This window comes from Ambystoma mexicanum, chromosome 6q, assembly GCF_040938575.1.
Source record: "Ambystoma mexicanum isolate Mex_15411 chromosome 6q, UKY_AmexF1_1, whole genome shotgun sequence".
In the NCBI taxonomy this organism is placed as follows: domain Eukaryota; kingdom Metazoa; phylum Chordata; class Amphibia; order Caudata; family Ambystomatidae; genus Ambystoma; species Ambystoma mexicanum.
Window position 1 is genome coordinate 1,179,629,653 of NC_090937.1, and position 16,085 is coordinate 1,179,645,737.

Sequence of the window (16,085 nt, forward strand, 5' to 3'; positions counted from 1 at the left end):
CATACTGCCCACATTGTGCACTTGGGATCCCAACCCTCAGGAGAGAAATGGCACGATGAAGACACCCAGGTCTTGGACATAGTCATCTGTCGTTACCGTGGCCTGCATAGCATGTCACTAACCTCTGAGGAGTAACACCTTTAGTAACTTGGCCCTGGATCTGGCGATCATTATGAATGAGGCCAAAGTACAGGATGTGACATTTATCCGAGCTACATCTGACCCACTGTCGCCAGTGCAGCTTTGGTCAAACAATCTGTGCTGGCAGCTGTACACTTCTAAAAGCACAGCTTTGACTTGAGCATGAATTCTGGGGAGAAATGTCGGAGCGAAAACCGGAGTAGGGCTGCGTAGTACACAGATTAGTGGTTCTAATTGAAAAGGTCCCCAGGGGAAAGAAAGTCGCCAGGTAGGCGATTTCTTTCTGTGCACCCCTAAAAGCCTTCCCCCACATACTCTACAACTGGTATTAATTACTATTCTAACTCCAGTCCTAGAATATTCAGGGAAAGTGCAAATTTGGGGAAATGGCTCACCCTGGCAACCTTTCTCATTGTGACTTTATCAATGGAAATCACATAATTATGAGACTCCATCGTCCACATTGCACTTTACACAATGTCACTCTGAATCCCCACAACTCAGCACAGGCATCAACTGGTGACCTGCAACTGGTGGTTCTACGGCGTCTTGCATTACTGCGTTTGTTCCATTTTCCTGGTGGCCATTTTATTAAAATGCTGAAAAACATTAGCGTTCTACAGCCGTGAAAACAAAAGCCAAATATCATAACAGTCATTCCCATCGATGCAGGTGTTAGTGTTGGAGAATAAGGGCAGAAAGGGGAAACTGCAAGAGATGGGACCCACCTGCTCCGAGGCATGACAGCTGATGTAGCTATTGTAGTTGCTTACACAAACACGGAAAGGGGGGAAGAGTTGGCTTTTAACATAATGCAACTATTTTTTGTTTTAACACTGCAGTTTATTATGTGGAACAAATACATAGGGCGGGTTCACCTAGTTAATTCTGGGAATAAAAATAAAATGTTTCTGCTGGAACCTTAACAAGAAAGCCAAGGATACTTCCAAGTATACAGTATTCCTGGATATAGTTCTTTCCTTTGATCTACTGCTGCTTTAAACATAGTATTTTTTTTATTTATTTTTATTTATTTTTTACAAATGGCTTGGTGGTGTCAAACCCTTGTTTCTTTCGAATTGTTTTGGAAGCAATTGTGCATATGCCGCTATTGTAACCACAGACACTTCTTTGAGATTCCGCTTGTATGTTGCGATCCGCTAGAACTAAGGCCTTCATATCAACATACACGATCTAACATACAGCATCACAATTGGAAGAAAAATACAATGTACACATTACTGTAACTTAAAAGCAGAATTAAAAAGTTAAAGAGGTTTCAGCAAAATTAACCTAACCAGTTACCAATTAAGACAGCATTGACATACTCCAACGCAACACATAATAAGATTTAAGTAGCAGATTAATTACAGCAATTGCTACGGTGCATAAGTAATACATATACATTGAATCCACTGAGGTGGACAAAAATGAGTGCATATTAAGAAGATACAAGGGCCTGAAGAAGAACAACGTGTGAAACTCGTGTTGGCCAATCCTGTAGATTAAAACGAAAAATGTTTCAATTCTTACACCAACTTTGGTCCCCATGTTTAACTCCTTTGCCTGCATCACGTGAGTGGCGCAAGTCTCTTGCACAAAACGTTCAAGCTAAAACTGAAAGTATGAAAAGCTTAATAGCCAATAAACTGGCGAGACGACTTTCAGCTCTTGACTGCACCTTCCCTAATGAGCAGACAGGAAATACAGATCTCCCTGAATTTAATTTCACACCTATTACTATGGAACAAATGACCAACAAAATAACAATGATAAAGCTAATTCCATTCCCTGGGATCTCTGTCCGCCTACTGCTATTAAACCGTGCGCCTCAGCATTAACTCCTACAATTACAGACTTTGTCAAGAGATCATTTGCCAAAGAACACATCCCTGCAAACCGTACAAAGTACTTGGAGTACTTCCCTACTTAAGAAAACGACATTAGAGCCTTACAACACAGGAAACTACCACTCTATCTCTAATAGTCTATTTCTCTTAAAGGTCCTGGCCAAAGTAGCCACAAACCAACTTCAAGTACATCTAGCGCAAAAACAATTGCTAGGCGACCAGAGGCGTTGCTAGGGGGGTGGCTGAGGTAGCTTAAGCCGCGGGTCTTTTGGTTGTAGCCCCGGATTGAAGCTCAGGTGCTACAGCTAGCCCCGAGTCCTGCCAGTCCCGCCATTAGCTTAGCCCCTGATCTTTTCCAGACCTAGCAACACCCCTGTAGGCGACTATCAATCAGCATTTCGCTCTTGGAGGAGCAATGAGCCAGTTCTCATTGATGTAAAAGACTGACTTCTTAACATCATGGACCAGGGCTCCGCAGCACTACTTATGTTATTATACCCGTCGGTCACATTTGATACCCTAGACCATACTATACTCATGACCAGGATGAAACAAATGTACACAATTTCAGAAAAAGCCTTCAAATGGATTTACACATGTCTAAAAGGTTGCATTGCCATGGTAAAACTCAATGTATAAGAGTTGTAAAACCCAAATGTTGAATGTGGGGTGCCACCAGGGATCTGTCTGTCCCAATTGTTGTTTAACATACATTTAAAACCACTTAATGATTGGCTAATATCTCAAAACATTAGCCTTCATCAGCGTTTGCTGATGATTCAAATCTAATTTTCCACTTAAATTCAGATAAATTACAAAAGAATTCAAAATTCATAGCAAAAAATTGTAGAAATATGGAACACTTGATGGGCACTAACTGATGAAGTCTGAAAGCCTCAAAAACCGAGGGCCTAATTACTTCCCTATGCTTATTATCTTTGAATAACGCAGAAGAAAGGTATCTTGATAAAGTCAACACCAAAGTGCAGACGACAGTGCACAATCTAGGAGCCCATTTTGATTCCCATCTTCAAATTACTCAGCAGGTCAATAAAATAGTTGGTTCATCTAACTACCATCTGATGGTACCTACATAAATTAGGCCATCATGTGGCTGTCATAGCCCCAACAATTATTAGCTCTGCGATTGATCATGTGAATGCACTCTTGTTGGGAGCACCCCAATAGGTACTAGATTGTGTACAGGTGTTAGGAAGAATTCTCTGTTTAGGCTGAATTTCATAACCTAGTGAGTCCCCCAGCAGCTTTGCTGGATTTTTTGGGGTTTATTTTTTTCTCCTGCCAAGAGTGAGACTCTTTTACCCTCACTCTTGGACATGCCTTGAGAGTGTTTTCTGTGACTTGCTATGTGCTTATGGGCTAGGGGGTAATTTTCCGCATAGGCCATCATTGGTTTCTGAATGTGTGTTACACAGCACCCTCAGTGCAGTAGCACAATGGTGTCCTAGAGACCCCCAAACATAGACTCCACACCCTGGGACTGACTACTGTCTCCCTGGGTCTGTAAAGTTACCATTGACTTTACTAGTCTTAACTTAGGAACTTAACCAGTACAAACCATCTTACAGTGGAAGTACTGGTAGGGGCAATTAGATTGCCCCTGGGTCTGTTGTCGAGGGGGTACTGTCCCGTCCCCCCTCGCCGAGTTCTGGCTGGTGGCAGTGGATACCACGGAAATATTCCACCGGAATATTTCCCAATGGGATTTCCCATTGTTTTTGATGCACCACTTTTTGGTGCAATGTTAAAGATACCGCCGGTTTATTTATTTTAATATAAATTCACCGGTTGGGATTTTTTGCCGGAACTCGCCGCCAAAATGGCGTCTAGGTTCACTTCAGTAACCCTGAACCCGAGTCGAGCCTTTGTTCCACTTTTGGCAGGCTTCTGCACAGAAGCCCTCCAAAGTGGTGCCATTCTGTCTGGGTACCACAGGGGGTGTGGGAGGGGGTTTAGGCACCCTGGACTGAGTTGCCTTGCCAACTCATGTCGCACTCTAGTGTGATTGGCCCAAGTGGTGAGCCACCCCGCTCACCACTTAGCATGTTTGAGTGACAGCTAGGCTGTATGAATGGGGGTTTGCTGCATAAAAGCAGGGTTTTTGGGACTGGTTCTTCAGAAGTCGCCACAGGACCTAAGAAGCCGAAGAGGGAGAAGCCGAGCCGACCTGCCAAGACGACACCACCGGTGAAGCCCTGCAGAACCGTCTCACCACTTTTCCCGACGACAGAGGAGATCTCCCGCCGGAGAGTCTTCTTCCCTTAACTGGTGGGGACAACCAGTTGCTGCCTTCTTTTTGCCGTCTCGAAGCATCTCGTGGCCGCCTTGCCTGTGCCAAGCACCCCGGCAACCGGGAAACCACTTTTTACCTCAACCGCGAAAGAGGGGTAAAAATCCTTTGTGACCGGAAAACTCCACGGCTGGCCTCATCCCTGGTAGTGCAACGACCTGCAGCTTTCCTCCACGTCGAGATCACCTCTTCCTCGGGACGACGCCGCGACTTGCACCCACTACCAGGAACGACTACCACCGCTGGAGGAATCTTTCCACTTTTAAAGGTACTGTGTTCCGCCCGGCCTCCCTCGCCACCGATTGTACAGGGTAGATTTAGCCCTCGGCTCTCGAACCTGGGTAGGTCTGGGACACCCTAACTAAACTTTTCAGAACCGTAGTAAAACCTTTTTCTCTCACCTGCAAAGACTTGTGACATTGTGTGATCTTGGGCACATTTTTCGCCTGGCTCCCTCTAAAGCGGGCCCCGAACTAATTCTCCTTGTTCCACCATTGACTGTCTTTGCTAACCTTATGTGAAAAGTGTTTTACCTTACTGCTCTCTTTATTTCTGCCTTTTCCCTCCCTTTTGGTAATACTTGTTGGAGTACCATCTAACGTTAAGCGCTCACCTCTGGTTGGAAATAAGTGGGGTTAACTTAGAATTGTCCAACAAATGATTAGGGATGTACATACGAGTAATAGTAACTGTGTTTGACTTTCTTACCTTTTCTAATGTGCTAGTGTAATTTATGAGTGTACCTTTAATAAATAAGTTTATACTTTTACACCTAGCTCTGGTCAGTGTTTGCTTGTGCTACTGTGCCTCTGTACCTATTGTGTATCCTCTGTATACTGCCTAACTCTTCTTGAGGGAAGTCTGACTGCTCAGCCACAGCTACCACAGTGAATCTGTGCGGTGCAGACTGCTACCAAGTGGGTTTACTGCCAACACCTGTAGTCTTAAATCTTTTGCAGTGGTCCCAGAGGGAACTGCACAGGTTTCTGCCTAACACTGGTGTACAGCGGTGGGATCTGTATTGAGTATACACTTTAGAGTACTTTTGAGATACCTTAGTGCAACTAACCACAAAGCTTAAGCACAAGAAAGAAAAAGTAATTTTTAACCAGTCTACTATGGAAAATTATAGTCAAGAGTCCCTTGCTACAAAAACTGCTGATTGTTTAAGACTTCTCTGTAAGCATAAGAATCTCATGACTAAAGGTAAAGGAAAGAAAATAGAGCTAATAGAAAGGTTGTTAGAAAACCAAAGTCTGGAGGATGGTCCAGAGGAACCTATCACTCCAGCAAATGTAGAAAGCAGCAATGATCTTGATATGGCACAAAGTATTGATGATCTTGGGTCAGAACCAGAAGAGGAGGATGAAACTGTTGTAGATAGTCCCTCTAGGCCTCTGTCTGCTCTACCAGCTATACCTACTGGAATTTTGCCAGGTCCCACATTTAGCCCTCAATACTTTGAACTAGAGAAAATGAAACTTGAATTAGAGTACAAGAAACTTAATGCTCAAACTGACAAAGAACTAAGGCTAAGGGAAATGGAGCTCAAGTATGAGCTAGAAATGAAGAAATTGTCTGTTGAGAATGCTTCTCTCTCTGGCTCCTCTAGAGGTTCCAGTCCTAAAAGACCCCGGATGCCTAAGGAATTGATTGGTATGTATGAGCCTAAGTTGGATGTGTTGGATTGGTTGTCTATGTTTGAGTATAATCATGGGCTCCAGAACATCACAGGTAATGAGTTACTCACCTGGTTGTTCTCTAGGCTTCCCCCTGTTGCAACTGATGTGGTAATGGAGTTGGGGGAGGAGGATAGGAAAGAGTATGAATGTGTGAAACTAGCTTTGATAGCTAGCTTTGGGAAGACCCCTTCCCAGTATCTTAAGAGGTTTAGGAGCCTCAGAAAGCATGATGGTACCCCTTGGGCTACCTGGGTGTGTGAAGGGTTGAAAAACTTAGAGGGATGGATTAAGGGTTACAAGGTGAACACTTATGAAGGAATGAGAAATCTGGTAATGATGGAGTCAATTTATGATGCCTGCTCTCCTGAGCTCAGACAGCACTTGGCTGATTTACAGGAATTAGATCCTAGGAAACTAGCTAAGGCTGCTGACTTGTGGGTTGCCAACAGGGCTACTCACAAGGATTCTGGGGTAACTCAGAAGAAGGATGAGGGAAGACAGTCTAAGAAAGACTCCAAAGAGAATTCTAATAATCCTAATTCCAAAGAGGGCCCCAAACAAAACCATAAGGGTAAGCCACCTGGGAAACCACAGCAGAGTAGTATACCTTCTGGTGCTAAACCAGAAGGAGGTCAGAACAAGCCTCCATTCCAAAGGGCCTTTGGGGCCTGTTATGTTTGTAAGGCTACTGACCATGTGAAAGGAGATCCCAGATGTAAGGGTAAACCTTCAGGGGTCCAACTTGTCTCCTTAGCCTTCGCTCCAGAGGAGGAAGTCACTATGGCAAGTGGAAACTTTCTACTACTGGCTGATGAACCCACTGGAGTCTCAGCCAGTGTTTCTTTAGTCTCTCTGGGGTTGTGGGAACAGCAGAATTTAGATGTATATAATTCTATCCCAGATAATACTAAAGAGTATTATAAGGACAGTGTCCACGTGAATGGTCAGGAGACTCCTGCCATCAGGGACACTGGGGCCAGCATAACTGTGGTGGATGAATCATTTTTCAAGGCAGAGGATGTTGCTAAGGCACCCAAATGCCTCACCAAGTTAGCTGGAGGGCCTGTGCAGATGTGTCCCCAGTTACCAGTTCTCATCCAGTGTAATGATATGGCTGTGAAGATACCTGTCAGTATACAATGTGAAGTGCCAGGAAGAGTTCTGCTAGGAAATGACCTGAAAGCTCTGGGAGTTGTGTCACATACCCCCAGACCTCCTAGTAAAAGGTTACAGGAGCTCACCAAATCTGCAAGAGAGAAAACCCTGCGAGGTTTATCTCAGGAGATGATGACAGAAATCACTCCTCTCCCACTGGAACAACTTACTGCAGTAACTACCAGATCAGGAGCAAAGGGGCAACCCAAGACTCCTAGGAAAAAGCCTACAGCAAGCACTCCAGTGCTTCCAACAAGGACTTCCCCGAGGTTGTCCAAAGTTACACCTGTAACTCCACCTCCAGCTGAGGCTGAGAGGGCGGTACAACCCTGTTTGGTTGAACTAGACTCTGAAGAAGAGCTAGTAGGAGGCCCAGAACTTATTGGAGACCTGGACCCGGCTGACCATCCTGAGCTGCAGTCTTTACTGGCAGAAGGTGGACCCAGCAGGACAGCTTTCCGTAAGGGACAAAGAGAATGTCCAACTCTGGAGGGTCTCCGCCAGCAGGCAGCTTCTCAGGCTGATGGGCAAGAGCCTGGGAAGTATAGGTTACACTGGGAAGATGGCCTCTTCTACAGTGAACCAACCGAATCTGAACCTGGAGCATACCAACGCCTGGTAGTGCCCCAAGAGAACAGACAACAGTTCTTGCAACTAGCCCACGAGATTCCTTTGGCTGGTCACTTGAGTTTCAAGATGACCAAGGAAAGGCTCTCTCTCTACTTCTATTGGCCAAAAATGGGGGCTGAAGTAGATAGGTATTGCAGGAGCTGCCATACCTGCCAGACTTCTGGTAAGGTTGGTTCCAAGAATGTGGCACCTTTAGTGCCTCTCCCAGTCGTGGGAGTCCCATTTGAGAGGGTAGGGATTGACATTGTTGGTCCCCTTGATCCCCCAACCTCCTCAGGCAAAAGGATTATCCTTGTTGTAGTAGACCATGCTACTAGATACCCTGAGGCAATTCCTATGAGGACTGTTACAGCTCAGGCTGTGGCTAAGGCCCTCCTTGGTATCTTTACCAGGGTTGGGTTTCCTAAGGAGGTGATCTCTGACAGGGGGACAAATTTTATGTCCAACTACATGAAAGCCATGTGGAAAACCTGCGGAGTCACCTACAAGTTCTCAACCGCCTACCACCCTCAGACAAACGGGTTGGTAGAAAGATTTAACAGAACCATGAAGAGCATGATAGGTGCCTTAGAAGAACCCCTTAAGAAGAAGTGGGACCTTCTACTGCCATGCCTTCTATTTGCTTATAGGGAAGTCCCCCAGGAGGGAGTGGGTTATTCTCCCTTTGAACTTCTCTATGGCCATCCCGTCAGAGGCCCCTTGGCCCTGATTAAGGAGGGGTTGGAGAGTGCTCCTTGAGGTCTCCGAAGGAGAATGTCACTCATGATGGCAGAAGCAAGTGACAACTTGAAAGCTGGCCAAGCTCTGATCAAACATTGGCATGATCAGAAGGCTAAAATGGTTGAGTTTACACAAGACCAGCTAGTTCTAGTTATGCTCCCAACAAGGCAGAGGGCCTTGCAAGACAAATGGATGGGACCCTTCAAGGTTGTGGGAAATCTTGGAGAGGTCAACTATCTGGTGGATCTGGGCAAACCCAGGGAAGCTCCCAGAGTCTTCCACACCAACCGCCTCAAAGCCTATGTCTCTAGACCAGAAGTAGGAGCATTGCTTCTAGCTTCATCGGAAGAGGAGGAGGAGAGTGACGCTCTACCTGACCTCCTGAGAGGCTTACCTTTGGACGAAAAGGTTGAAGGAGTTAATCTCTCTTCAGATCTGACCCCTGAGCAATAGGAGGAGTGCAAAGCTATGTTAAATCAGTTTGCCCCCCTGTTCTCACTTTCACCAGGCTTGACCCCTTGGGGACAGCATGAGATACTCACTGGTGACTGTCTGCCAGTCAAAAGCAGGGGATATAGAATGTCAGAACATGTCAGAACCCACATCAAAGGAGAGGTCAAGAAGATGCTTGATCTCGGGGTAATAGAGCCCTCTACTAGTCCATGGTCTAGCCCAGTAGTGTTAGTACCAAAGGCAGGATCGAAAGAGTTGAGATTCTGTTGGCTATAGAGCTCTTAATGCAGTCACCAAGACTGATGCCCACCCTTTGCCAAGGACAGATGAGTTGGTGGATAAACTTGGTGCAGCCAAGTACCTCAGCACACTGGACCTTATGTCAGGTTACTGGCAAATAGCCCTGACAGACCATGCCAAGGAGAAAACTGCATTTTCTACCCCAGTTGGCCTATACCAATTCAAGGTTATGCCTTTTGGACTGAAAAATGCACCTGCAACATTCCAGAGGATGGTGAACCAAGTTCTACCTGGGATGGAGGACTTCTGCATGGCATACTTGGATGACATTGCAGTCTTCAGCCACTCCTGGGAAGAACATGTGACCCACTTAGGACATGTTTTTGCAGGCTCTTGAGCAGGCCAATCTGACCATAAAGGCAAGCAAGTGCCAAATTGGTCAGAGTAAAGTGGTCTACCTTGGACATGAGGTAGGAGGTGGAGAAATAAGGCCTTTGCTCAGCAAGATTGAAGCTGTGCAAAATTGGACAACACCTACTACTCAGACCCAGGTGAGAGCCTTCTTAGGCCTCACTGGGTACTACAGGAATTTCATTGAGAACTATGGGACCATAGCTTCTCCTCTGAATGTGATCTCCTCTCCAAAATTCCCTAAGAAGGTCAAATGGAATGAGGAATGCAATCAGGCCTTTGAAAACCTGAAGAAAGCTCTCTGCCAAGCTCCAGTACTCAGAGCTCCTGACTACCACCAAACTTTCATTGTACAAACTGATGCTTCCAATGTAGGTATAGGTGCAGTTCTTAGCCAACTGGATGAGAAGGGTAGGGACCACCCCATTTGCTTCATCAGTAGAAAACTGAAGGATCCTGAAACAAGGTGGGCAACAATCGAAAGAGAATGCTTTGCTAGTGTGTGGGCACTGAAGAAGTTTAGGCCATACTTGTATGGTTCTACTTTTGTCATTCAGACTGACCACCAACCCTTGAGATGGTTAATGCAAATGAAAGGGGAAAATCCAAAACTATTGAGATGGTCAATCTGCCTCCAAGGGTTTGATTTCACCATTGAGCACAGGTCAGGGTGTCACCATCAAAATGCTGATGGACTCTCTAGGATGTATGTCATCGACTAGAGGTATGAGGTTCATCCAGGAGTGGATTAAATCCTCCTGTCCCTTAGTCTGGGGGGGCGAGTGTTAGGAAGAATTCTCTGTTTAGGCTGAATTTCCTAACCTAGTGAGTCCCCCAGCAGCTTTGCTGGATTTTTTGGGGTTTATTTTTTTCTCCTGCCAAGAGTGAGACTCTTTTACCCTCACTCTTGGACATGACTTGAGAGTGTTTTCTGTGACTTGCTATGTGCTTATGGGCTAGGGGGTAATTTTCCGCATAGGCCATCATTGGTTTCTGAATGTGTGTTACACAGCACCCTCAGTGCAGTAGCACAGGGGTGTCCTAGAGACCCCCAAACATAGACTCCACACCCTGGGACTGACTACTGTCTCCCTGGGTCTGTAAAGTTACCATTGACTTTACTAGTCTTAATTTAGGAACTTAACCAGTACAAACCATCTTACAGTGGAAGTACTGGTAGGGGCAATTAGATTGCCCCTGGGTCTGTTGTCGAGGGGGTACTGTCCCGTCCCCCCTCGCCGAGTTCTGGCTGGTGGCAGTGGATACCACGGAAATATTCCACCGGAATATTTCCCAATGGGATTTCCCATTGTTTTTGATGCACCACTTTTTGGTGTAATGTTAAAGATACCGCCGGTTTATTTATTTTAATATAAATTCACCGGTTGGGATTTTTTGCCGGAACTCGCCGCCAAAATGGCGTCTAGGTTCACTTCAGTAACCCTGAACCCGAGTCGAGCCTTTGTTCCACTTTTGGCGGGCTTCTGCACAGAAGCCCTCCAAAGTGGTGCCATTCTGTCTGGGTACCACAGGGGGTGTGGGAGGGGGTTTAGGCACCCTGGACTGAGTTGCCTTGCCAACTCATGTCGCACTCTAGTGTGATTGGCCCAAGTGGTGAGCCACCCCGCTCACCACTTAGCATGTTTGAGTGACAGCTAGGCTGTATGAATGGGGGTTTGCTGCATAAAAGCAGGGTTTTTGGGACTGGTTCTTCAGAAGTCGCCACAGGACCTAAGAAGCCGAAGAGGGAGAAGCCGAGCCGACCTGCCAAGACGACACCACCGGTGAAGCCCTGCAGAACCGTCTCACCACTTTTCCCGACGACAGAGGAGATCTCCCGCCGGAGAGTCTTCTTCCCTTAACTGGTGGGGACAACCAGTTGCTGCCTTCTTTTCGCCGTCTCGAAGCATCTCGTGGCCGCCTTGCCTGTGCCAAGCACCCCAGCAACCGGGAAACCACTTTTTACCTCAACCGCGAAAGAGGGGTAAAAATCCTTTGTGACCGGAAAACTCCACGGCTGGCCTCATCCCTGGTAGTGCAACGACCTGCAGCTTTCCTCCACGTCGAGATCACCTCTTCCTCGGGACGACGCCGCGACTTGCACCCACTACCAGGAACGACTACCACCGCTGGAGGAATCTTTCCACTTTTAAAGGTACTGTGTTCCGCCCGGCCTCCCTTGCCACCGATTGTACGGGGTAGATTTAGCCCTCGGCTCTCGAACCTGGGTAGGTCTGGGACACCCTAACTAAACTTTTCAGAACCGTAGTAAAACCTTTTTCTCTCACCTGCAAAGACTTGTGACATTGTGTGATCTTGGGCACATTTTTCGCCTGGCTCCCTCTAAAGCGGGCCCCGAACTAATTCTCCTTGTTCCACCATTGACTGACTTTGCTAACCTTATGTGAAAAGTGTTTTACCTTACTGCTCTCTTTATTTCTGCCTTTTCCCTCCCTTTTGGTAATACTTGTTGGAGTACCATCTAAGGTTAAGCGCTCACCTCTGGTTGGAAATAAGTGGGGTTAACTTAGAATTGTCCAACAAATGATTAGGGATGTACATACGAGTAATAGTAACTGTGTTTGACTTTCTTACCTTTTCTAATGTGCTAGTGTAATTTATGAGTGTACCTTTAATAAATAAGTTTATACTTTTACACCTAGCTCTGGTCAGTGTTTGCTTGTGCTACTGTGCCTCTGTACCTATTGTGTATCCTCTGTATACTGCCTAACTCTTCTTGAGGGAAGTCTGACTGCTCAGCCACAGCTACTACAGTGAATCTGTGCGGTGCAGACTGCTACCAAGTGGGTTTACTGCCAACACCTGTAGTCTTAAATCTTTTGTAGTGGTCCCAGAGGGAACTGCACAGGTTTCTGCCTAACAACAGGTAATCCAAAACATGACAGCCAGAATTGTAACTGGCATCTCACACAGAACACATATCTAACCTGTTCTCGGAAACTTACACTGGCTTCTGGTTTCAGCAAGGATTACGGCACTAATCCTTGTGTTTAGGGCCCGCCATGGGATGAGTTTTAAGTATTTGCCACATAAATTCCAATTCTATTGTCCATCACGCACTCTTAGATCTACCTACTCTTTGTCACTAGCTTGATTCTGTTTTAATTGATAAAGAGCGATGGGACGCTCTTTCCAAGTTCAAGCGACCACGCTTTGGAATTCTCTTTTGCAAGATCTTCGATCAACCCAACAGCTCCTTGTTTTCAGACGCAAACTTATAACTCATCTTTTCCAATCAAATTTATATTACTCATATTTTGACTACAAATATTAGCGCTTAAATGTCCTTGGCCGTATGCAATGTACACATATACACGGATAGATATTGTAATCTGGGGATTGAAAGATCTCTAGGAAAAAGGACACATTTTTATAATTTCTAAAACATGATTTTGAAAGTGGTATTTGCATCATTGGTATGCGCGCATTGAATCCTGTAAGGTTTAAATTGTATTTTAATATTTCTTCAATTTAAATTTGTATAAATCTCTGGCTTCACTGTGAACTGCCATCATCGACAGAATACAGAGGGATGCCACAGAACACCTTCTCTAAACTGCTTGTATTGAAAACCATCACCCTTTAATTAAACGAGAGAATCTCTGAATACAACCTTCAAAGAGACTACCAATATGGCTTTAGGCCAAGATGCAACACTGAGACTGCAGCCATCCAGGTCACTGACGACACTATGCACATTGGGGGGCAAGGGTGACCCATGCTTTCTGGTCCTGCTCACTCGCTCTGCCACCTTTGGCGCCCTTGACCACTATGCCTCTCTCAACCTTTTTGCCAGGTACCAGTGGCACTGACCACAAGGGATGAGGGTGACGGGGGGGTTTCAACCCTCTGATAAAACCTGGGCGGCGACAGGCCCGTCACCCACAGGGAACATCATGAATGACATGTCAGATTTGCGCCGCAGGTGTCCCTAGAGACACCTTTGGATTGCTATGACCAAGTATGTACTTTGGGTGGAAGCAGACAAAGCTCCAGCCATTAGCAGTGACATGGGGCCAGAGGAGGGACATTTAAGCTGCCAAGTGATATTCTCATTTCCTGAAGCACTCCGTTTGCTCAAATGGCGGCTTACAGGTGTATAATAAAAGATATAATCTCCACACGATAATGCAATGTTCGTTGTTGTTGCTCATACAGTATTCCAACCTTTCTAACAACCCTCATTTATAAAGTAAGAACTATTTGTTTTAAAATGAAAACCGCCAGTTGATTTCCCTGACTGCACTGTTGTCCATTACTTTTCAAATAACTGTCTGGAAACAAATAAAGGTGCTCTTCGTATTTGTAGCCTAATGTCTTCCTTCTCCGCGTCAGCACAATATTTAGATCACCATTTAGTGGTAAAGGGCATTGTTGTAAGCATTGTATTGATGCTTACACCCACACTTAAATAGAATGTTTAAAATAGAACATTAATTAAATAATATTAAACAGTTGAGGAAAGAAGAAACTAGACAAGAACCCTATCCAAGCTCTCATTTAGCTTACATCGACAAACACAAATATATATTGCATTGCTTCGCTTATTCTCAGTGAAATGAATGCAAGCTGTGCCTTCCATCGTACACAGGATACATACACTGCAATATTTCCCTACCCAAGGCATGCAAATAGGTTTCTTCATGATGATTTACATGCTTGACATCCTGTAGCACCCAAGAGACATAAAAAACAATTACAAGCTTCATTTAACCATTACTGTTAATTGCTATGGTCTTAATTGCTTTCTCCCAATCTAATTAATTCACCCTCTGAGGGTTAGGGTTCTGCGGAAGGAGGGCGGGCTGGCGATGCATGAACCGGAATCAGTGTTACCTGAGAAAGGGAGACCGTCCGCTGCATCAGTATTTTCGTTCTTTTGAAGCCAGGATCACTCTCCGCGAGCACGTTCATGGTTTTCTTGCCGATGAACTCCAGAGCATCCAGTCCACCAGTCAGTACAGTTTTACCCTGGATAGGACGAAGCAATATTATGCAGTAAATTGGTTAGTAATATTGCTACACTATTGACCAAAGGCCGAATATTTCAATGATGCGGCCACGAAAGTGGGACTATAGGAATGTAGTGGTATTAAAATAAACACTTCAACATCTTTAGAGGAGAAGTGACATTTAACATTTGCTGTAATCTTCTCCGGGAAGTCTGCTATAGGTTACACTGTTTGGAAATCGGGGGGCCTCACTGCCAGGGACGAGAACAGTGGGTATTTGTCGGCACAGCACTTGGTTTGGGACCTGGCCCAACAGTGCTTGGCGTAGGACCAACTGCATTTCTCTTGTGATGAAGAACCTATTTTGGAAGGAAAGTCGGTCTTCATTCAAGCAGACAAAGAAACCCTTTACAATAGACTGCTTCATTGCCAATGTGGTATGATTTGCACGCTTACAAAACCCCAATGAACGCCTGCCGTAGATCCTTTTCAGATGTTCGCCTTTGTTGACCTCCCAATCGAGGTGGGGTATCCCACCTTATGGATCCCTCATCTGACCATTCATTTAGCTCTTGATTCATTGTCCTCCCATGACCGCCTGAGGAAACTACTACTCAGCGATGGCTGTGAAGTGTTAAGACAGCGATTCCTTTTCTCTGCCTGTCCTCTCCACCGTCTGCTCACCAGTTTGACTGCCAGAATGGTTCAAGCGCTGACACGATGCAGAGATAACACCCACAATACATTAAAAGAACCTCTCGTCCTATCCCAGCCTGTGACACTGTATTCAGGGTGTAAATGGGGGTTGGGAGACGAAATGTACATGTTGAAGTGTATTACAGTTGAGGAAAGACTCCCGGACTCTCTGTCATTAGATATTACTGTGCTTTAAACATTACTCAGTACAAAACGTGCCCTTTTCTCGATCATGTTTAAGTGTAGTCCACACTCAGGCTAACCAATCTTTGCATTCTTTGAATTATGGAGCATTGATGATGACAGCCCACTTAAGGCTAGTCCCATACATCACACTTTTTGGAGTTACAGGTGGATGGTCACTAAGCATTGAAATAACTCCTTCCTGAACTCTAAGTTAAGTGAGAAATACCCTCTACTGGGGTTAACTCGCAGCTAACTTCTTTGAGAGCTTGATTAGAAATTCAGTAGTGGAAGCAGGAATATATGATGGCGTAACCAACAGGAGAACAGAAAAGATGGTAGCTCTCGCTGGGCTACACCACTCAGGTCTGTAAACTAGAGCAGACGGCTTCAATTATTTTGCCTCTAATCATTAGAAGAGGAGGATGCACTAGGGACAGTAAAATGTGGTTGCAAAGTGAACAGCTAAACAGAGTTTTGCATTGCTGAGCCTTCATTAAGGCATCAGGACACGTACTTCAGACTGATTGCTGGTCCTCAAGGGCCAGCAGGTGTGGGGCTGAGGTTTGGAACACCCTTAAGGACAACTGAGGTGAGAGGGTTTAAAAATATTTCAATACTTGGCTCATCCTACCCAAAT

At 45.4% G+C, this 16,085-nt stretch overlaps 1 protein-coding gene across 1 annotated transcript in view; it reads right to left on the reverse strand.

Annotated features, from left to right (window-relative positions):
- FAM114A1 (family with sequence similarity 114 member A1) overlaps positions 1 to 16,085 on the reverse strand; it is a 399,688-nt gene that overhangs the window by 246,011 nt on the left and 137,592 nt on the right. Inside the window, exon 6 of the mRNA XM_069631803.1 lies at positions 14,451 to 14,585. Coding sequence (XP_069487904.1) covers positions 14,451 to 14,585 — 135 coding nt within the window. The remainder of the gene's footprint in view (positions 1 to 14,450; positions 14,586 to 16,085) is intronic.